At 35.9% G+C, this 23077-nt stretch overlaps 1 protein-coding gene across 2 annotated transcripts in view; it reads left to right on the top strand.

Moving 5' to 3' along the window:
- Spata6 (spermatogenesis associated 6) overlaps positions 1 to 23077 on the top strand; it is a 63252-nt gene that overhangs the window by 31878 nt on the left and 8297 nt on the right. Inside the window, exons 4-10 of one of the 2 annotated variants that reach the window (XM_069987282.1) lie at positions 4814 to 4855; positions 5905 to 6029; positions 13479 to 13559; positions 18625 to 18918; positions 19536 to 19623; positions 20857 to 20897; positions 22272 to 22456. In XM_069987282.1, coding sequence (XP_069843383.1) covers positions 4814 to 4855; positions 5905 to 6029; positions 13479 to 13559; positions 18625 to 18918; positions 19536 to 19623; positions 20857 to 20897; positions 22272 to 22456 — 856 coding nt within the window. Of the gene's footprint in view, positions 1 to 4813; positions 4856 to 5904; positions 6030 to 11271; positions 11404 to 13478; positions 13560 to 18624; positions 18919 to 19535; positions 19624 to 20856; positions 20898 to 22271; positions 22457 to 23077 lie in introns of those variants that run through there. The other variant, XM_069987283.1, reaches the window with a different exon arrangement.

The raw sequence follows: 23077 nt of genomic DNA on the forward strand, positions 1-23077 counted from the left end.
GAGATGAAGTTTATATGTGGATGTATGTGGGATATCTGTAAAAACTGCAATTTTACATAAGGAACTTGAGTGTGGATATGGTATCATAGGGATTTATGGAACCAGGCCTCCAGGGATTCTAAAGGATGACTGTAATTGGACGCATAACAGCTTGTTCTTTTTCCAGATAGGCTCTATGCTTGCCAATTTATTTCCCTTTTTTAGCTTCCAGCAGTGCAACAGCTTCCATTGTGTCCATCCAATGTTAGACCTGAGCTGACTTGAAACTCAGTTTTTTATTGTTTGGTTCATACCTTTAGACAGACTCGGTTCACAATGAGGATGCTATATGCAGGCCTCTCCATTGTAGTAGACCCCACATCCACAGTTTGCTTCTAGGTCTGTGAGACATTGTACATTGGGTAAGATTTTTGAGTCTTTCAGATGCTTTTTCTAGAATTAGTAGATGTTCTTAAGGAACATGAACTCCAGCATCTGCCTCAACTATCCCTAGTTTTTTCCTGGATCTTAATTCCATAATTCTTCATTCTCTCTGTACAAGTAATTAAAAAGTTTCTCCAGATTTGCTTGGATTTCTCATTAGAATGTGTAATTGTCAATATAGAAACATAAATGTTTTCTCTATTATTAATTCTTCTGCCCTGATCCTTTCTTTGTACCTTTGTTCCCCTTCCTCCACCATTATGTCTGTTTAATTATTCTAATTTTCTCTTATTGGGCAGTTTTTATCATTCACATTACTTTTTTTTCAGTACACACGACCTTATAGGCAGAAACTCTACCACTTGAGTCAGGTTTTCAGCTCTCTTTTTCTTTAAAGAAGGGTTTTGTACTTTTTGTCCAAGGCCTGCCCCAGAACTCATTCTTCCTACCTATGTTTCCTACCTAACATTACAAATAAGAACTACAACAAGTAGCTTGTTTTTTAGGATGAGGTTTCACTAATTTTTGCCCAGTTTCCCCTTAAACCGCTATCTTCTTGATCACTGCCTCCATACTAGCTAGGGTTACAGACATGAGCCATGTTTCTTTTTATGTGTAAACTTGAATTTTTTATGTGTATGTTTCTTTTTATGTGTAAGCTTTGAATTGTTTTTCAAGACCAAGGATGTATCTTTGAGATGAAATTTTGATTATATTTAAGGAGGATAATTGCCATTTTTACTTTATTCTTCCTATTCAGACATGGAATCTATATTGATTTATTTAAACTTACATTCTTTCAATCTCATAAAATTCTGGGGTGTGTGTGTTTATATTTTTCATACTATTTAAACTATGTTTATTTCTAACTACTATGTTTCTTGTTGTTGTGGGGAATAAGATCCTCACATGATTTGTTTTCTCTTTTCATTTTTGTGATTGATGTATGGGACCATGACCAAAAGTACTGATTTCCTATCCAGTCATTTTACTGAACCTACTGATTTCCTATCCAGTCATTTTACTGAACCTTTATTTTGAACATTACATATTTTTCATGTGATTTAGATATGTTGAAATTTTTCTTTTCATTTTGATCATAAGATTAGCTTGTAACACTTCTGATTCTTGAAATTTAATGGTTTATTTCCTGATCATGGAGGTTAGGAGTCACATATAAAACTGAAATAGGGCTGGGTGCCAGTGGCTAGCTACTCAGGAGTCTGAGATCTTAGGATCATAGTTCAAAGCCATCCCAAACAGGAAAGTCGGTAAGATACCTATCTCCAATAAACCACCAGAAAACTGGAAGTGGCACTGTGGCCCAAGTGGTACAATGCTAGCCTTGAGCTGAAGAGCTTAGGGACAGCACCCAGGCCCAGAGTTCAAGCACCACAACTGACAAAAAAAGAAAAAGAAAAACTGATATGGTTGTTTAAAAAAGGTGCATTCTCTGTGTTGGTTCTGACCCTTGTGACTTTCTTTACAAATCTTATTTTTACTGTACATCAGATATTACATGAGAGCTGACATATAAGAGACTTTATTTTTTTGTCAGTTATGGGGCTTGAACACTGGGCCTGAATGCTGTCCCTCAGCTCTTCAGCTCAAGGCTAGCGCTCTACCACTTGAACCACTGTGCCACTTCGGTTTTTCTGAGTGGTTTATTGGAGATAAGAGTCTCATGGACTTTCCTGCCTGGGCTGGCTTTGAACTGTGAGCTTCAGATCTCAACCTCCTGAGTAGCTAAGATTACAGGCATGAGCCACCTGCGCCGGCACATATAGAGATTTTTAATAAGTGCCTATTCCTCAGTCAGAACTACAACTTGCTTCCTTGCTTTTTACTAGCTGATTTTTAGTTACTGCCAGACTCTTGTGACCTGGAAATTGGTGTCATCACAATTGCTTTTTTGGTCTTTTTATATCTTTGAGCACTTTCTGTCTAATTTCTAAAATTGGTATTCTGAACACATCATTCATTTTTTTATAGCAGATGTCCCCTTGTTTAAATTAAACTACTGCATTCCTGAAATGAAGGGACACTTTGCCTCACTGATTCACTGAAGGCTTAGTGGTGAGCATTACTTCACTTTATTTTAAAAGTCACCAAGTAGTTGTCCATCTTTATCTTTCTTCTATGTCTTAGAGGATGGGGTGTCCATATTCTGCCTACTTGTGCTCTTTATGCACCTCAGAACTATGCCCATGATGTACCACAGATTCTTTAGTGTCCCTTATTGCTACTTGTTTATAGCATGCCAGATGTTCGATGTTCTATTGTAGAAATACTGTTTTCATCACTGCCCCTACCACTATTGTAAAGGGAAGCTTCCACATCTTCCCTTTATTTTATAAATCACTGCTTTCTAGTTCCAATAGAGTTGTTAGTGAAAATAGCTTAGGATTTGGACGCAGTTATACCTTATTTCACCAAGTTATCATTTTTGGGTAACATTACCCTTTAGACTACGTTTCTTATCTGTAAAGTAAAGGCTAGGAATGTTTTGAGGATTTGTGTGAAGCTCATAGAAGCTCAATCCCAACTGCAGATGATACAGTTAAATGGTAGTAAGTAATGCATATCCTTTAAAAAAAACACTTTCTCCTTTTAGTCATGGTTTTCCACTAACCAAGGTTGCAAAATAAGCACCAAGAAAATACAGTGTAATATGTATGGAAAACTTAAGACATTGAGCTTATCCTAAGATTATGTTTAATTCACTTAATTTCTTCAGTCATACAACTGAGCTGTCTTAGCTGCTTATACTTAATTTGATTTAATGGAAGCTCAGGTATTTTCTTTTTTTTTAAATAAGTTTTTATTGTGAAAATACCGTACAGAGGGGTTACAGTTACATGAGTAAGGTAATGAGTACATTTCCTATCAAGTATTGTTGCCTCCTCCTTTGTTTTTTCCCTACCATCCCTTCCTTCCCCACCTCCCCAGCTACTTGTACATCTCATTGTTACAATGGGTCCACCTTTATCCCATTAAAGCATTTTGTTTTTTCCCTTCCCCTCCTCAATATAGAAAAATGTATATACAAGATGCAGGGCACCGGAATCAAATACAGTGAAAACAGGGGTTATACTGTGGGGCAGGAACATACCAAAGAAACAAAAAAAATATCACATAGTACATTATTAATACATTAAAAACAATAGCAAGAAAGACAAAACCATTTGTGTCCCTATATTGGGGTTCATTTCACTTAACATCATCTTATCTGGTCATATGTACATAGCTTTTGACCTTTTCTACTTGTTAAGGCTAGTGTTCTACCACTTGAGCCACAGCTCTGCTTCCAGCCTTTTGGCAGTTAATTGAAGATGGGAGTTTCATGGACTTTCCTTCCCAGGCTTTGAACCACAATCTTCATGTCTATCTCAGTCTCCTGAGTATTAGGATTAAAGGCAGGAGACACTTGTACCCAGCATGCAGCTTGGTTTTTTTTAAATATTAAGTAGTATTTCTATATTGATGGATGTGATTTGAAAATATTTAGTTTAGGAATTTATGTTTACTAAATAGATGGTCATTTTCCTTTCCTGTAAAGTCCTTAATCAGATTTTAATATTAAAATTTTCTTCTGTTGCTGCTTCTATTTCCTGTTATTTTTCAGGGTTTTTTATTCCTAATTATCAATTTCCCTGTATACTCAGTTGGTTTTGATTGAAAGACAAATTCAGAGTAGATCGAAGTCGTATGTGTGAAGTCATGTTTTCCTTCAGATGGGTTTGTCATTGTTTTAGCAGGTTGCTAGGGGACATTGGGAATTTTGAATTACCTAAATTCAAACAGAATTTGAGATATCTAAATTTGGGGCTTAATTTACAAATGGTTATCTATTGTTTTATTTTACCCTTTATTCTTAGGATTTATTATCAGTGAACCAAAACTATAACCTAGTCAGTTCATTAGTCTATTGACATTTATATCCAGATATCCCTTCCTTATCTTCCCAAGGCCAGAAAACCTCAGTTTTTACATGGGTTTTAGAAAATAGAGAGGGCATAATTTATGTTTATTTTTATACCTTTATTACAAAATATTTCAAATTGTTATTTTAAAATATTTATATATTATAAAATATAAATTAAAATGTATTACTAATAATGTGACATTAATAACATAATATATGATGACATGATATATTAATATATTATACATGATAATATATGTATTAGTAATGTATGATATATTATGTTTTATGAAACATTTGTATTATACCCAGCAGTACTTACCACTTTGATTAGGAAATAGGCATAATATATATTTATAGAAATATGTAATTGCTAAGGTACAGCCATGCACATAGATAATACACAGTGATTTGACTTTTAAAGTAACATTGTTATTTGTCATTAATTTTTCTTTCACTTTTCAGATGACACAGCAGTATTTGAGTTGATACAGCTAGTTCCACCAGGTACTGTATTACATGTTGATAAAGTAACAGACCTGGGATATCACTTTAAGAGGGAGCAAGTTTAGACCATTTTTAAGCATGAATTAGAAAAATGTTCTTCATCATCAATCAAATGGCAGTAGACCAAAATAATATATACTAAATGATTGACATAAATGACATTTGAACATATCTTTCTTGAACACATTGAATTAATAGTAGTAGTTGAAAGTGGAAAATAACCTGTTACCATTTTCAGATATTTGTGACAGCCATAAAATGGTTTTCAGTTTTTGAAATTTTTCTTAAACGATATATTTTTATTGATAAAGCAGGTAATGACCTATTTTTGAGTGGAGTGGGAGTGGAGACAACAGAACTTCTTACTTATGTGGTAAACACCTCAGATTTCGGTAGGAGGGAGTTAGGTCATTAAAATATAGTGGGTGGCTTTATTTCCACTCATTTTTGTGATTATAGAAAAAAATTTGCCCTAATCAAATCCTTATTTTATGTGACAGTTGGAAACTTATTATTTACTAAATGCTAACAACTGGACCATGTGAATATTATGTGTCTTTATAATTCAGTTAGCCACATATTTTAGAAAATAACTTTTTTTATTTGAAAATATCTCTATTTTTAACACATGATTTTACATTTATTTTATTAGTGACAGGAAAAATGAGAGATAGAAAAAGCATAAGGATGGGAATTAGATGGGAATTTAGATATGTAAATGTTTATATCTTTACAAATGTCTTTATTTTTTAAAAAGTTATTTTTTCCCTTGGAACTCATAGTATTTACTAAGTTTCCATGAGTATCCTCATTCTCTAAATGCAGGGGACAGGTAGAGTGACTAATATGTAGCATACATGTGAAAATGAAAATGTGTTATCATATTAAATATATACATATTTTAATTTTCCTTTCATAGAAGATAAACATGCTCCTGAAGCAGGTTTTCAAATAAGGCATCAGGCAATATATATACATTATACTTGGTGATTTTGTTTCTAAATAGAACATTTTGTTATAATTTGAATCATAGGATATCTTTCTTATAGTGGGTGAAACACTGTCTACCTATGATGAAAATACGCGAGATTTTATGTTCCCGGGTCCAAACCAAATATCTGGACACCATGATTCAAATCGCCAGGTGACCATGAGGAGGATTTCTGGCCTAAGAGTAAGTATTAACTGTCTTCATTCAGCATTAGGTACAGAGTCACTGTCATAACAACCAGATATAGCCTTCAACATCATCAATTTGACAAACTCAGTACAAGTTTAACTTGTTTAAAACTTAAATGTAATGAAATGTAATGAAAAATACTTAACAATTTTCATGGATTGTGTCCAAAACTAACAAGTATTACATTGACTTTGGTCTTTTCTCTTGGTTAATATCAGTTATACAGTGAGGTGGGATTTCATTTTTACATCACACATGTTTGCACTCTACTACACTCCAATACTTATTCCATTTTTATAGTTGCATTGTCTCATACTTGTTGTCTCTTTTCTCCTCTCCATCTCTATCCCAACTACTTTTCTTTTCTCTATGTATATAAGAATTGACCACCAAACATTTGAATGATAGTCTCAATAGGTTTAGAAAATCCAACTTAGAGCAGACATCAGATTTTATTTTATATCCCTAAGATTGATCAACAAAATTAAATAAACTTGATATTAGAAGTATAAAATAAAGGAAATTTTGTTGTATTGGTATGCTATGCAAATTATAAGAATCAAAATTCAGATTTTTTGTTAACAGTTTTATAGCAGATGGTCTAGATATTCTCTTTGGTATACTAGAAGTTTTTATGTTTTTAAAAATAGTATTGTCTTTTGGTTGTTGCTTTGCTTTTTGCTTTGTGCTAGGCTTGAACCTAGGACCTGGGTGCTATTTCTGAGGGGTTTTTGTTTTGCTCAAGGCTATCAGTCTACCCTTTGGACCACAGCTCTACTTCTAGATTTTTGATAGTTAATTGGAGGTGAGAATCTCATGGACTTTCCTGCCTAGATTGGCTTCAAACTGTAATCCAAGCCTCCTGAAGATTACAGGAGTGAGTCATTGGTGCACGTCTGATAGTATTGTTAATAATAATGAAACATGAAAATGTTTGGAGTGCCAGTTAATACGAAATAGGATAGATAAATTGGAAAATATTTATAGAACAGACATATATAGCAAGGTACAGTGGCTCAAGCCACTTGGGAGGTGGAGATTGGGAAAGCTGAGGTTCAAGGCCAGCCTAGTCATAAAAATACATGAGACTCCATCTTACTCAAAGGCACAGGGGAAGCACAATGGCTGGGTACCCTTACCTGTCATCCCCAGCCATACTGGGAAGCACATATAGTAGAATCTTAGCCCAGGCCTGCTTGGGCATAAAGTTGGGCATAAAGTGAGACCTACCTTGAAATATAACCAGTTACAAACAAGACTGGAAGTGTTGCTCAAGTGATAGAGTGCCTAACTAGCAAGTGAGAGGCTCTTAGGTAAGTCCCCTGTACTGTCAAAAAAACCCCAAAAACCCAACATATAACACACACACACACACACACACACACACACACACACACACACACACACACACACACACACACACACACACACACACACACACACACACACACACACACACACACACACACACACACACACACACACACACACACACACACACACACACACACACACACACACACACTTTCATATACCTAAATTAAGAGCTGTGTTAAGGGACAGTTCATTCTCCTACCTTTTCCTACCTCTTCTTTCAACTTCTGTGTGCCCATTTTTTTAAACAAAACTCATCATCCCTGAAAGTTAATCTTCACTGAGGAAAGCTGAGAGAAGCCCATGCTATTTCAGAGAAGGAAAAGTAAATGTTGACTAGCTTGAACTTATTTGGACAAACATTTTTTTAAACTAACTATATAAATCTTAGAATAATGTGAATAAGGAGCAAGAACCAATGTAGTAGATGAAAGAATTTCACCTATAGGTCTAGATTTATGATAGTATCTGCTCAAAGAAATAGCAACTTCACCTCATCAAAAGCATAAAAAAGTTGACTAATTAGTAATTCTCTGAAATGTTTTCTCCTTTGGAATATTTTTGGCATACATTAGCCAGCTTTGGTACTATAAATTTCTTCAAAGATTATTTCGAGGTCCATATGGTAACCCAGAATGAAAAATGAATCAAATTTTAAATGTATGATCACTTAAAATGCTATATTATACTGAGATGCAATGTAAACTCAAGCATGGACTTTTGTATATATTTGGAAGATATTGGATTATTAAGGCCAAACTTATATGAAAAAATTTTGACTTGTAATAATGGTACTATGAAGATTTCCTGCACATTCAACAAGTATACAACTGGATAAAATTGTTAAAAACAATTTAAGGGCACTAAATATTGACCATCAAGTAGGACAAGACAAATGGAGTTTTCATGCTTGAAAAATTGCTAAAGTGCAAGGTAAACTTGGCAGGAATTTGTGGCTTTCTTGCCTGAGGTGCTTGCTCAGGCAAGCAACCTGTACCCTATTTGCTCAGTGACGAGTATAGCTTCATCTGCCTGTGGCTGGGCACAAACCCAGCAGCTTTACTTCCAGAGGGGTTAGACTCTCACTTTTAGGCAATGGGGTATATTGTATGGTTTGGCAGGTAAACCTGGCATATTCAGCTGGAAGCAGATGAAGAAACCCCACAGCTTTGCTAGGTCACTTTCAGTACTAATTGGGGTGAACAGCACACCTGCCAGGAAGTTGATGGGAGATCCTGGAGGCAGGACGCAGTAAGGATTTAGATAAGCTCTCCACCCCTTTCTGGCTGCCCAGGAAACTCCATGCTCAGGGGAGACAGTCAGATCCCAGCAAATAAATGAAATCCCAGGGAAACTGACTGTAGCTTTGAATGTAATCCCTACCCCACACACAGAATATGTGGAACTCTTAACAGTCCATTAGATCACTTCTTAGCTATGCATATACACATGTACCCCTAGAAAGAATCAAAGAATAATAAAGATGTGGAACATTTGTAAACTGAATAGAAAAATGGCAGATTAAATTCAGCCATATCAATACTTACATTTGCATATAAGTGGGAAATATTCTAGTAACTAGTCTGTGGTCCAGCAGACAAAAATGCAGTCTTCAGAATTTTTGTGATTCTGAGTTATCAGCTGTGAGTCCTAGGCTGTACTGAGCCCACCTCTGTGTCAGGGGTTCAGAGTATATCAGGGATCAATTCCTGGCACTATCATGAATTTACTGAGTAATATTGGGCAAGGCATGGTAACTGTCGATTATCACAGGATTCTTGGGTAATTAATGTTACCTTGTATGTAGTTATAGCAGTACCTGACTCATAAAGAAGATCATAAACCTGTGGATGTCATGGTGGTAGTGGTGATGGGATGGTGGGAATAATAATGATAGGTCTCCCTACACTGAAAAGTCCATAAAAGCAGAATTTGTTGCCTTCTCACTTTTGGATCTTAATCCTTAGCATAATACTTAGCAAGGAGCAGTACTTAATAAATACCTCCTAGTTAAACTGAATGAATGATATGCATCTTACTGTAGAATTCATAGAGGAACTGACATTTAAGGTGATAATTCGTTTATGTATCAATTTGGCTAGAACATGGGCACAATTGTTTGACTAAATATTAGTCTAAATGTTACTATAAAGCTCTTTGGTAGATTTGATTAAGATTTATAATCAGTTGGCTTTAAATACAGCATTATTTGTGGCAATGTGAATGGGCTTCTTATCAGATGACCTGAAGAGCAAAAACAATGCTTCTGTGAATAAGGAGGGATTATACTCCAGGAGGATAACAGAAATCCTGTTTCTGATTTGCCAACCTGCCCTACACATTTCACACTCAATATTGCTATCAACTTTTTCACAGTTTCTGCCTTTCTATCCTTCCCTTATGAATTTCAGATTTGCCATCTCCCACAACTGTGTGAAGTAATTAATTAAAACAAAAATTGATGCATGTATGCATATAGTCCTATTAGTTGTATTTCTTTGGAGATGTAACTAGTTTCTGAAAGGTTAGTAAAAATAATGCTAGCATATTGAGTACTTATATGTGACCAGCAATGTATGGGGAAGGTTAAGATGATACCATAGTTTGATAGAAATCATATTCAATGTAGCTATGTACTTAATCATGGCATTTTGGTAGGTGATGGACTGCATACACACTGGTGGCGAGGCCATATATAAGTGTAAAAAGGCCATACAGTCCAGGTTTGTAAACACACACACACACACACACACACACACACACACACACACACACATTTACACTATAATGGAATCACATAATGGCTCATTTCTTGAGACATATCATTTGTTTCCATCATTAAAAGACATATGCCTACATGTCCAGAAATTCTTTGATATCTATCTCTTCCAAGAACAAAACTAGTTTCATTCCTGTTAGTCATGGCAGATAAATGTAACATAATAGATCAATAGTAGTGGACTTTTGAAACCAGGTTGTTGAAAATATTGGCACCTCCCTTTCTTAGTGTCTCTTACATCCCTTTTTTCAGCAGAAACCAGCTTTCTGTGTGAGGACACTGAAGAACTCTCTGGAGAGGGCAGAAGCTGGAAGGACTTTGTTAGGATGTTTGTTAAACCTTGAAAATCCTTGAAGAAACTGTCAGATATCCATTTGTGGAAAAGTGAGGTGGAGGTTATTGGAAGCTAGCCAGAAAGGGAATCTTTGCTGTGTAATGGCAGCAAGTATAACATCACAGTCACCTGCAAGAATGTGGAAGCAGTAAATAGAGGCTTTCAAACAGTGCTAAAGAAGTTGTCTGTAACCTTGTGCTGCTTATAGAACAGAAAGAGGTAAAGGATCTTAGTATTTCACATGATTCCTAGTTTTTCTTGCTGGCAGACATTGCTGAAATTAAGAAATAACTGCTGAGAAAATCACATTCTAGTCCACTTGCAGAAAACTTTGGTCTGATGAAGCTGAAGCTGCAACTGTAAAATTCTTCATTAAAACTTCATATTGCTTGGAAAATGTGGGTTTGCTACTGGGCATTATCTCTCAGGACTCTCAGAAGAATCCTACCGAGAAAGGTGTGCCCCAGTATAGATTAGATTGTGGCTTTGCTTTAATGGAGGGAACCCAACAAAGCTCACCATGCCTCCAAAAATGTTTTAGAGATAGTTTTTTCTGAAATGAAGAGAGGCATCACAAAATAAAAAGACCTTTGAATCCCGATATTCTATTGACAGGAACCAAGCTCAGAACCCTGGACAGCTCCTGTTGATCTATAATCACAATTCAAAAGAATTATGATTAGAGGATGGAAGAAGACTCCACACCATCAAGCCAAAAACCATGGATAGTTCTGAGAATAATAGGACCAAGCTCTAGTTAAGGAATGTCCAACATTTCTCTGGATTTCAGAATTTTTATAGACCAAGTGATTCCCGGTTATTTCCATTCCTCCCTGGTAAACAGGAATGCCTGTTGTGATTGTTCTTTGCTTGCCGCAAAGGTAACTTTTCTTTGATATAAATAGAAGCTGTACTGGCCCACATACCCCAAAAGCCTATCTATGTTAGGATTTGGTTTACATGTAAACATTGTAGAATTCAATCTGCCAATGTTTTCTTTCTTTCTTTCTTCACAATTCCTTTTGTTGGATGAGTGAGGGAAGCCAATCTATGCTACGACTTGGTTTACATGTAGACATTGTGGAATTCAATCTGCCAATATTTTTTTTCTTTCTTTCTTCACAATTCCTTTTATTTGATGGCTGAGGGCAAGTATGTTTTGCATGGAAGAGGAATTTGAGTAAATTGTTGCCAGAGGGCAGACTTTAAACGTTAACCTTATACATGAATACTTTGGAAATGCTCCTTTAGAAAGGCAGCCCAGCTCCAGTGTCCTGGAGTGTGATCTGTGCTTACCTGCCACAGGACAGAATGTCATAGATTTAACAGTACAGGACTCCTGAGACTTTATCACTGTAGCTTCTTTCATGTTTTGCCTTGAGGCTCACATTGGGAAACTTGTCACCATGTCATGAAGACACTCGAAAGTCCTATGGAGAGGCATTTATGATGAGTAGGTAAGTCTTTTTGGAAAAAGTAAGAAGGGACTTGAGGTCTCTGGCCAGCTGCAGTGGGGATGAACCTTCTTGAGAAGGAGGATGTCAAGCCCCAGTCACGCCTTCAGTTGACCAAATTATGCCTCGACTAAAATCTTGTGAAAAATTCTAAGCTAGAAATCCATAGCTCAACCTCTGTTAGATTGCTGGACCATAGAAACTCTCTGGGATAATAAATGTTTGCTAGTGTTTTATTTTTTTCTTTATTTCCTTGTACTGGGATTTTGAACTCAGAGCTTTACACTTAGTAAGCAAGCACTTTACCATTTGAGCCACATCTCAGCCTTTAGACTTTATTTTTCAGACAGGGTATTGCACTTTTTGTCCACAGGCAGCCTCTGACAGCAGTCCTCCTCCCTGTATCTCCCGTGTAGCTGAAATTACAAACATGAACCACTAGACCTGGCTTCTTTTCTGATATATGATCTTTCTCTTTTTCACCTGAGTTAGCTTTGATAGACAGTCTTTCTGCCTCCACCTTCCAAGAAGCTGGAATTACAAGCATAAACCACCATGCCCATTCTTTTAACTGATATTTTAAACTGCTAGATATGGAGTAATATGTTAGTTGTAGTAATAGATGTCTAACAATCAGGCATAGTAAATATTAATAAAACATATGTTTGCAGAAAACTATTTCAGCCCTTATGCAAATCCTATAATGGATAAAACATCTTAAACGTTAAACTTACTCACAGGCTAGATTTGTAGGGTTGGGTTGTTAGTCATGTCTGACTTCTGCTGTGGTAGAACAGAAGCTATGGGCAGGGAGTATTGGTTGGCATTAATAGATTTGAATGTGAAAATGTGAATTATACTACAGGGTGTACTATTTAAAAACTGCATACACAGGAGGCCTGAGGAGTTATGTTTGTGAGACTATACATATTTCATGTTTATAGTAATGCAGTATGGTCAATGTGTCTATGTATGTATGTATCTATCATCTATCTAGTGAAATGTCTTTATGAAGCTAATTAACATATTCCTTTCTTTTGAAAAAAATAAGTTTTAAACTCAGGAAATTATACTTAATAGGCAGGAGTTACCACTTGAGCCACAACCCACCCTCTCTCTTTCTCTCTCTCTCTCTCTCTTTCCCTCTCTCTCTCTCTCTCTCTCTCTTTCTCTCTCTCTCTCTCTCTCTCTCTCTCTCTCTCTCTCTCTCTCTCACACACACACACACACACACACACACACATACATACACACACACTTTATTTTTTTTGGTCAAATAGTTAAATAGTTCTAACAGTTAAAAAAGTTGAGGATTGTACTGTAGATTAACAGTCTTCAGTTTGTTTGAATGTAATCAACAATGAAACTATTTCCTGCTAAGATTTAGCTTTACTATTTTGACTTTATCTCTAATAAAAAGTTCAAGCTAAGAGATGATTACCTTAGGCAGTAATTGCCTCTTTTAAAATTGAAATGTCTAATCCTGTCTTTTTAAATTCCAGGGAATTGCTCCAAAGCTGGAATTTTCTACAACTTCAGTTATTACTGAATGTCTGATAAGTTCAAGGAAGTGCCGCACTCAGGTTAAAATTATTTAAAATATTTAATAATTTTACTTGTTCATATCTGTGGCTGTTTGGCAGGCTTTATTCTTTTGTGCTGGCTGCAGTTCTTTTTACTTTTTTGTTCAGTCTTCAGGTAACACCACTAACCAAAATATTTACGTTTGGTTATACCTAAATAAATGTGAGATGAAATGATAGAGGATGCCATGATGTTTTTTTTGTCATGTTTGTTTATATGAATTTACTTTTTTATACAAAGGAACCAGGCTTCCAGAAAGATGTGATCAAGTAGTTTCATTGAAAATGATTTAAGGCTTCTGTACCTCTTATGGAAGTTACAGGTTACCACAGAAAGTTTCAAAGGATGCCTTTTAGCAGCTGTGACACAAGTTCCCAGTCTGAGAGGCTAGTTATAAATGTTTTCTTGTGTGTATATGATTTCTTAAGAGACTGTTGCTTAGTTTGGTCACCATATTGGTCCTATACAATCAAAGGAAGTTTGGACATTCAGCCTAAATACCTTCTGTGTTTCTGAAAATTACCTTTAATAAGCTATCTGGATCTACTGTTCTTTTCTAATTTCTTGCTAATTTCCAAGGTGGTCTTGTGATAGACACATTACCTTATCTATAGGTAATTTAATAATGGCCTGGCATCATTTACAAGCAGGTACATCAAGACCAGGTAACAATGACCTGTCTGTGATGAAGAGCCAGTGATCTATACAGCCCATACCCATCCTGTAAGCAATAACTTAACTTACTATGTTATTAGTTTTTCAAGTAATTTTACTGAGGATGTTATTGAGACAAACTAAGAAAGGTAAAATGTCATTATAGAATTACTGAAGGAACATTCTCATTTTGTTTAGAAAGATACCTAGTGTTTCAAAGCCAGAATCTAGTTATTTATCTTTTAAAAATAGCTGTAAGAAATCTGACAAGATGCTTCCCAAATCCAGAGACCATTTACAACTTGCTTTTTAAAAAAAAATTTAATTTTGTTGTCAAAGTGATGTACAGAGAGGTTACAGTAAGGTAGTGAGTACATTTCTTGTTGAACTTGTTACCCTCTCCCTCTTTAAAAACACAACTTGGGCTTAGATTCTGACTTTTCTTCATTATTTGTAAGTCATTGTACAGAGTTGTCATTTAATAAAACAGTTTCCACTGAAAAAAAATTTTTTTTTTGTCAGTCGTGGGGCCTGAACTCTGGGCCTCGGCATCGTCCTTCAGCTCTTCAGCTCAAGGCTAGTGCTCTACCACTTGAGCCACAGTGCCACTTCCAGCTTTTTCTGCTTATGTGGTACTGAGGAATCGAGCCCAGGGCCTCATGCATGCAAGGCATGCGCATTACCACTGAGCTACCTTCCCAGCCCTCCAGTGAAACTTTTAGCCAGACTATTGCTTTCTTTCTGACTAGAAGTTTCCCTATGTGTCATTTGATCCTTACTGAATATGGATGTGAGGGAACAGTTTTGCTATCAAACAATACTTAAGAAAATATGCTTTATAGCTGGGGATGCAGCTTAGTGGTAGAGCATTTGTCTAGCCTGCATGAGGCTTGGGGTTCAATAACCAACACACCACAAAACAAAAGAAAAAAATGTAGAAAATATGTATTATAAACAGAGAGACCTGAAACTTATAAGTTGTGAAAATTAGAGAATATATGTGATGTACCCATGTATAACACAGAATTCATGGATTTACAGCTTAAAATTTTGAGCCTATTTTTAAAACTAAGGCTATTTTAAAAAATCATAATACTTGGAGATATAAAATATAACAATTAAAATAAAAGGTAAGAGTGGGTGGGTGCTGGTCACATATGCCTGTAATACTAGCTGCTAGGAGTCTGAGATCTGAGGATTATGGTTCACAGCCAGATCAGGCAGAAAGTCCATGAGACTCAACTCCAATTAACTACCAAAAAGTCAGAAGTGGATCTGTCTCAACTGGTAGCGTGCTAGACTTGAGCACAAAAGTTCAAGGACAGTGCCCAGTCCCTGAATCCAAGCCCAGCATCAAAAAATATAAATAAATATATATATATGCTAAAAAAAATACTGCCTAGTAGAAACAACAGAGTATTTCACTTTTACACTAAAATTCTGAATGTTAATAGTCATTTATTTCATTAAGAATGTGAAAACCCATTTTTTCAAGTTTATATTAGTCACAATTAAAATTTCATAGATGTAAAGCAGCATTTTCAAACAATACAGCTTTTGATTTAGAGGAGTAAAGTATATTTCATAAAATTATAAAATCCTTATTCTCTTGTACTTTAGTTTCAGAATGTTTCATGACCCATTTAATGGACTGACAAGCATAATTTGGGGGAAAAGTACTTTTTCTTATTTAGTTACCTGCTGAAAAGTGAAATTATTAAAATTAAAAGATTGATGCCATCTTAATATGCTCACTCTTGACTTTAGTTTGTTATAATCCTCACTGATTTAGTGGCTTAAGACAGTAACACTGGATCTACTGGGGATGGTTTTTTGGTCTGGATTGGGGGTTAAAGCTGAGTGCTTTAGGGTGACTTCATGCCTGGCATTTGGCAGACATTTTTATTAGAACAAGACCTATGGTTTCTGATTATCTTTATTTCATCTGGGGCTTCCTAAGAGAAACTATCCTAGATGTGGCTAGAGGAAGTCATTTTGTGACCAGTGTAAAGGCGGCTATTTTATGTTTCATTAGCTTGCCATTTGTAGCAGATAATACGCAGTTTATAACTTCCTGTAGTAGTATAGAACAGTAAAAACCCTTAATAAAGAAGATAGAATTGGTTGCTTACGGTTTAGTCAGAGATAGGTGTGTAAGAAGGAACTTTAAACATTGCTGAAATGATTATTTCAGCCTGGACACTAAAAGCCTATGAAGGACGAGGGGAAAGAAACATAAGGACTAAGGTGGTAGCAAAAGTAATAAATTCCATGAAAATAAAAGTAGGCAAAGAATTTGAAGTTTTGATGAGGAAGAGATTTTCCTCCCAGTGAAGGAGACTATGGGTCTGATAGTGATGAATTCTAAAATACAGTAGAAATCAAGAATTCCAGCTAAGGGTCTTGGAAAGATTCATTGCTTGAGTATTTTGGCAGCCTCAAAGATCCTTCCTAGTGCTAGAATTTCCTCCTTCTGTGAGTCACTGCCTTCTGTGACACCCCCAAGTGATGTCACAGAGGTGGGTGAAGCTATAGAGGAAGGTCCGTAGGTCCTGAGGCTATTGGACATTCGGACAAGGCCCAGGAAGGATCACATCAAAGATGGCAGAAGAAAGAAAGAAAGATGGATGAAACAGTTTGGTTCCCACCGGGGCTGCAGGGAGCCACTAGACCTGCCTTCATTCCTGTATGTTGAATCTTCTCCCTTCAATTCATGTTTGGTTTTTGTTTCGATTTTTTTTTTTTTTAGAGGGGGGTGAATTGCGAATCTAGCAAAGGAAGTAGGATTGATAATTTTTAAAAGGATTAAAAGTTAGAAAGACATTTAAAGTTTTTGAACGACATTTTCAACTGTCCGTTTTTCCTAATTGAAAAGCTTCTTATAATTCCAATACATGAAGAAATCTTAAATTATTTACATATAATCCAACTCATAAGGCATTTATAGGAAAGAGTATATTTGGAGGGGGGAACTATTAATACAAAAATCAGAGCTCTTAAATTGATTTTCCTTCTCATTTTGCCTAAGATAAGATACTAAGTTGTTCAGGCTACTCTTCAACTTTAGGCTCCCAACTGGGTGGGACTACAGGCATGTTCCCTATCACACTCAGCTCAAATTTGTTTTTTCATCTTAAAATCTTTAGACTGGTAACCAGATAGTTGTTAAAGTTTATAACATGACTTTTACCCATTTTTGTTTTTTATAAAAATATGGGTCCAAGCTGGGTATCAGTAGCTCACACCTGTAATCCTAGCTACTCAGGAGGCTGAAATCTGAGGATCACAGTTCCAAGCCAGCCAGCCGCAGAAAAGCCTTGAGAGACATGACTTTTTTTTTTTTTTTTGTCGGTTGTGGGGCCTGAATTCTGGGCCTGGGTGCTGTCCCTCAGCTCTTCAGCTCTAGGCTAGCGCTATACCAATTGAGCCATAGCACCACTTCCAGATTTTTTTGTCTGCTTATGTGGTGCTGAGGAATCGAAGCCAGGGCCTCATGCATGCAAGGCAAGCACTCTACCACCGAGCCAACTTCCCAGCCCTGAGAGACATGACTTTTATTCATCTTCATGAACTGTACAACTTGTGGGGGGCTTGGGGGGGAGGAAAAGTGGGAGAGAAATGAGGGAGGGGGGGTAACAATGTTCGACAATAAATGTACTCACTGCCTTATGTATTATGTAACTGTAACCCCTCTTAACAATAAAGTTAAATTAAAAAATAAAATAAAACATTGGTCCAAGCCAGGCACCAATGGCTCACACCTGTAATCCTAGCTACTCAGGAGGCTGAGGTCTGAGGATCATGGTTCAAAGCCAGCAGGGACAGAAAAGTCTGAGCCTCTTATCTCCAATAAACTACTCAACAAAAGCTGGAAGTGATGCTGTGGCTCAAGAGGTGGAGCCCTCGCCTTCATCACAAAGGGACTCGGGGACACGCCCAGTCTCTGAGTTCAAGCCCCAAGAACTGGCAAAAAAAAAAAAAAAAAAAAAACCCACCCAAAAACCCTGTGGGTTCATGGGTTCAGATATAAAATGGTTGTCATTTAGTTGAAAATTTATAGCATGTAGAGAACCTTATAATTCTACTCATATAACTTACTATGTAATTAATTTAATTAAAATGTGTATCACCAAAGTTTACATTAATTTTTCCATATAATTAAGTTTATTGGACTTCTATTTTTATTAAGCCCTTTAAGACTTAAGAAGGAAGTTTGCTACTATAAACTGTATTCACTACCACTTACTATACAAGGAGTTGTCTAGGAGCACACAAATTTGACCTCCCCCAAGAATCAGCAGACAGGAGGGACTGGCATAGTTGGCTTTTGATAGCTTTGTATTTTTCTCTACCTGTAGGATGCCTTGAAAATGCTTTCTACCTAAGTTAATTTTTATTTTTTATGTTTAGGATAAATTTGTTTACCATTCAACTCCAGTTGAAAAATCACATGGCAGACTGCAAAGCAGAACATCAAGATCACAAAAGAAAAAATCCAAGTCACCTGATAGAAATAAGTATTGCATAAATGCAAAAAGCTACGAACAGCCTACAATTTCTTCAAAATCTCACTCTCCATCTCCCTACACAAAAAGACGCATGTGTGAGCTATCTGAAGACACCAGGCGGCGCCTGGCCCATTTAAATCTGGGACCATATGAATTCAAAAAAGAAACAGATAAGCCTCCATTTGTGATTAGACATGTAGGTGCTCACTTAAACATTTCCATTTCAAATGGATTGTCTTTTCTGCCATTAAATTTTTTCCAAAGTGACTTTCAACTTTTAGTTTATATAGTTTTCTTTCTTGAATTGTTAACCAGCAATCAAAAATAGAAAATTAACTTGAAAGTTTAAAAAATATGGAAGAGATCAAGCTCCATTATGAATCCTCTTAAGAACCCATTTCCTTTCTTATACAATGGACATAAAACAAAATTCTAAAAGTTGATCTAGGTTTTAATGGACATTAATATTAAAATGTCAAAGTAGGATTTTATAAACAGCCAAGTTTTCTTGATGAAAAGGGAGTCCCACACCATTCCAACTCTTTAGGGAGTTTTTAAAATTTAAAAATGTTTTTTTTCCCCTGGTGGCAGTAGAGTTGAACCCAAGGTATCGTTCATTCTGGGCAAGTGTTCTAATTCTGAGCTCTAAACCAGTCCTGTTTCATTCAGTGGATATAGAATGGTATCTAATTGTGGTTTTGATTTACTTTGTTTAGTAACTAGTATATATACCTTAGTAGTTTTCCCGGAACTAGGATATTGGGACTGCGAACAGTTAAACTCTTTTTGCTTCCAAAATTCTGTTTCCCTTAGGTTGATCCTCCAAGTCCCAGGGCTGATGCTGTGTTTGGATCTTCTGGCAGAGACTGTGAAAGAGATGGATGGGCCAGAATGCACAATGGTAAACTAGAAGTTATCTTCATTATTTTGTCTCAACTGCAGCCAGGGCCTCAACATGGCACTGATCAAATGAAAACAATCTTTGCTGCATTATTAACAACATGGTGTGAAGTGTAGCTTTTTACAGCTTATTTAGGATACCCACATAGGTGCTTTCTTAATTCCCCCTAGCTTCTCAGGAGGCTAACATCTGAGGATCATGGTCCAAAGCCAGCCTGTGAGAATCTTATCTCTAAGAAAAAGCTGGAAGTGCACTGCAGCTGAAGTGATAAGGGTGTTAGGCTTCAGCAAAGGAATCTCGGGGGCAGCATCCAGGCCCTGAGTTCAAGCCCAGGACCAGCTAAGAAAAAAGATTCCTGCTACAAACCATACTGTTCTTTGAGATTCATAGTAAATTTTAACATAATACCTTCTATTCAAAAAACTTGATTTTGTTTCTAGACATCTTCTAAACTTGCCTAAGGAACATCTTTCTCACTTTACCACATTAGGGAAACACTAGTGAGAAGAGCTTTGGGTTAGGGTTTGGGACATATATTTAGACATATACTTGAATCCTGTCTTTACCACTTATTTATAAACTTGGCATCCTTGAAAAAGCCATTTTGACTACTGTGATAATTAGTTTATTAATTAATGAATAATGGAAATATTACCATATAAAATACCTTTGCACATAATCAGTAAACATAAACTTTCCATATAATTATAAAATGCTTATATTTCAAAAAAAGACATGTTGCAAGGGTTTAACCTCTATGAATGTATTTTTATCTTTAACTTTTAACATAAGTAGTAATAGTACAAATAATTCTTATATGCTTTTCACACTTGAAAGACATTACTATAGACTGAATTGTATCATATAAATATATGTTGAAACCTTAACCCCAAACTGATATGTTGAAAATGGGGCCTTTAGTGATTAGATTTATATGCACTGTGGTGGGCTTAAATGCCCTTGTAAGAAAAGACTAGAGAACTCCTATTCTCTATTCCTCCCTCCCCCCCACTCCCTTTCTCCCTTCCTTCACCCTCTCTTCCTGCCGCTTTCTCCCACTTTCCCACTGTGTTTTCTTGTATGTGTGTTGCTATCTCTCCATGATACATGAGGAATTAGCTAGAAGGCAGCTCTCTATAAGCCAGGAATAGCAATTTCACCAGTGATAGTAACATCAAAGGTAAAAACAAATACTCTCCTTTATGTTATATTTATATTTTATTTCTTTTTCAGACCATTCCCATGTTGGCTGTTGTCGTGCCAAGGATTATAAGGTTTGTCAAATGAATGACAGAAACATAATTGTCCTAGATTTTAGACAATAGCATAAATAGATTTCTCATATACAACTACACGAGGATTATCATATTTATTTAGTAAAAAATACAAAAATAATTGTCACATCATGGAATGTCATTATTTTGGCTGTTATGTCAAGTGGATCAAAATAGTCAGTCCTTTAACAAAATGTCTTCGAACAAGTCTTTTGTGGATTTGATTATTCATTTGAATTAATTATTCAGTGTTTGTGTTCGTATAAGAGAAAGAAGAGAGGTTAATTTTAACTCACAGTATTGTTTTGTTTTTTATTTACTTTTTATCTCAGTATTATAAATTAAAGAGCAGTGTCATATTTCAATGGGTTCTAGCCTTGAAAAAGATATAACAATGCTACTAAATCCTACCTAGATATTGGTATTTGCCCAGACTTTGTTTGAGGTATGCTCTCTTCTTTATAAGCAATGATAGAAATACCACACTGACTGAGGATTTCTGATTAAAAACTTGAAAAGCTCAGGTAATTTTCCTGATTCAATGTTATATAGTGTGTTTTAATACATCCATACATGTATTATACATACACACACTACATTTTCTGTGTACATTCATATATTGATGTATGCCAAAGCTGATTTCATAGCTTGCTGTTTTGTGGAAGGTGCTGCAATAAAGGTTATATAGAATATATATGTTATAACTCTCAGTATCTTTCAAACTTATCTCCAGAAAGGGTATAGCTGGATTGTAGGGTAGCTGTATTTTTAGTGTTTAGAAGAACCCCATACTGTTTTCCACGGTGGCTTTACAGTCCCAACAACAGTGTGTAAGGATTCCTTTACTTCCACATCTTCTATTGAGAGTCTTGATGGTGAGGAAGAAACTCAATATATTTTACTTTGCATTTCCTTAGTAGCTAAAGATAATGAACATTTTTCCATGTATTGTCCATTTGTACTTCTTTTCAGAAGCGTCTCCAGGTCATTTGTCAATTTAACTGGAGTGCTTATTGGTTTGTCCATAACTTCTTTGATACCCTTACTTATTCTTGATTAGTCCACCATCAAATGAATAGCTGGCAAAGCAGTACTTTCATTGTGCTTGACCATGATAGGTATATGCTTTAAGTCTGTCTCTCCTTGCCTGAGAAAGTAATTCTTCTATCTTTCTGTATTTGTCCATTCCCAGAACAAATGAAATGAAGCTTAAGTAGGCTATCATTTACTTTATGAATATGTGTTCTTTTTTTATATATACCCACCTTTATGCCAACCCTATTCAAAAACCTTTTGCATACATAGGAGATATGTAGATACACATCTATGTAAATAGATCTAGATATAGAAACATATATACATATTTTTAAACAGGTTATCAGGACACCCCATGGAAGAGACTTCGATGACTCTTTAGAAAGGTGTGAAGACTATTTGGGCTCCAGGCCATGTATGAAGCCCCAGCATTCAACGAGGACCTTACTAGTCCACTCAGCGCCCTCATCAGTGCCAAAGCATTGCCCAAGCCCCATGTTAAATCGAGCTTCTCTCAGGGAAAGGTAATGGGTAGTCTGTTTTGACACTAATCCTTTGAATAGTCTAATAGAAACAGAAAACATCTGCCTGTTCAACAGTTATTTCTTTTTCTATTTCTTTTTTTTTGGAGGATATGGGGCTTGAACTCTGGGCATAGGCACTGTCCCTGAGCTCTTTAACTCAAGGTGAACACTTTGCCACTTGAGCTACTTCCAGTTTTCTGGTGTTTTGTTAATCCAAGCCAGACACTTGGAAAATTTGGATATAAATGAAATAATCTCTCTTCATATAAGTTTTTCAAAAGCAAAGTAGGAAATTCCTTGCCTCATCACAGTAACATAGAAAAGGTTATTTTAAATTGTACATAGGAATTGAAGAACTGAAATTTTCATTTTTTCCCCACTTTTTACAAGCTGAAAATTTAGCATATTTGCATGGTGTACAAAATCTAGAGTTAGCCATTAAATCCTATAGTATATTAAGGTCATTGGACATAATTAATAATGAATATATGAAAAGTACAGCTCAAAACTGGTAACTTGAACAAGAGTATGTTTGGCTGCTATATTGAAGGCACCCTTTTACAAACAGATGATTTCATCTATTTACCTTCAACATATATGAGACATATTAGCCATCCAAAG

This window comes from Dipodomys merriami, unplaced genomic scaffold, assembly GCF_024711535.1.
Source record: "Dipodomys merriami isolate MVZ:Mamm:240054 unplaced genomic scaffold, mDipMer1.0.p SCAF_34, whole genome shotgun sequence".
In the NCBI taxonomy this organism is placed as follows: domain Eukaryota; kingdom Metazoa; phylum Chordata; class Mammalia; order Rodentia; family Heteromyidae; genus Dipodomys; species Dipodomys merriami.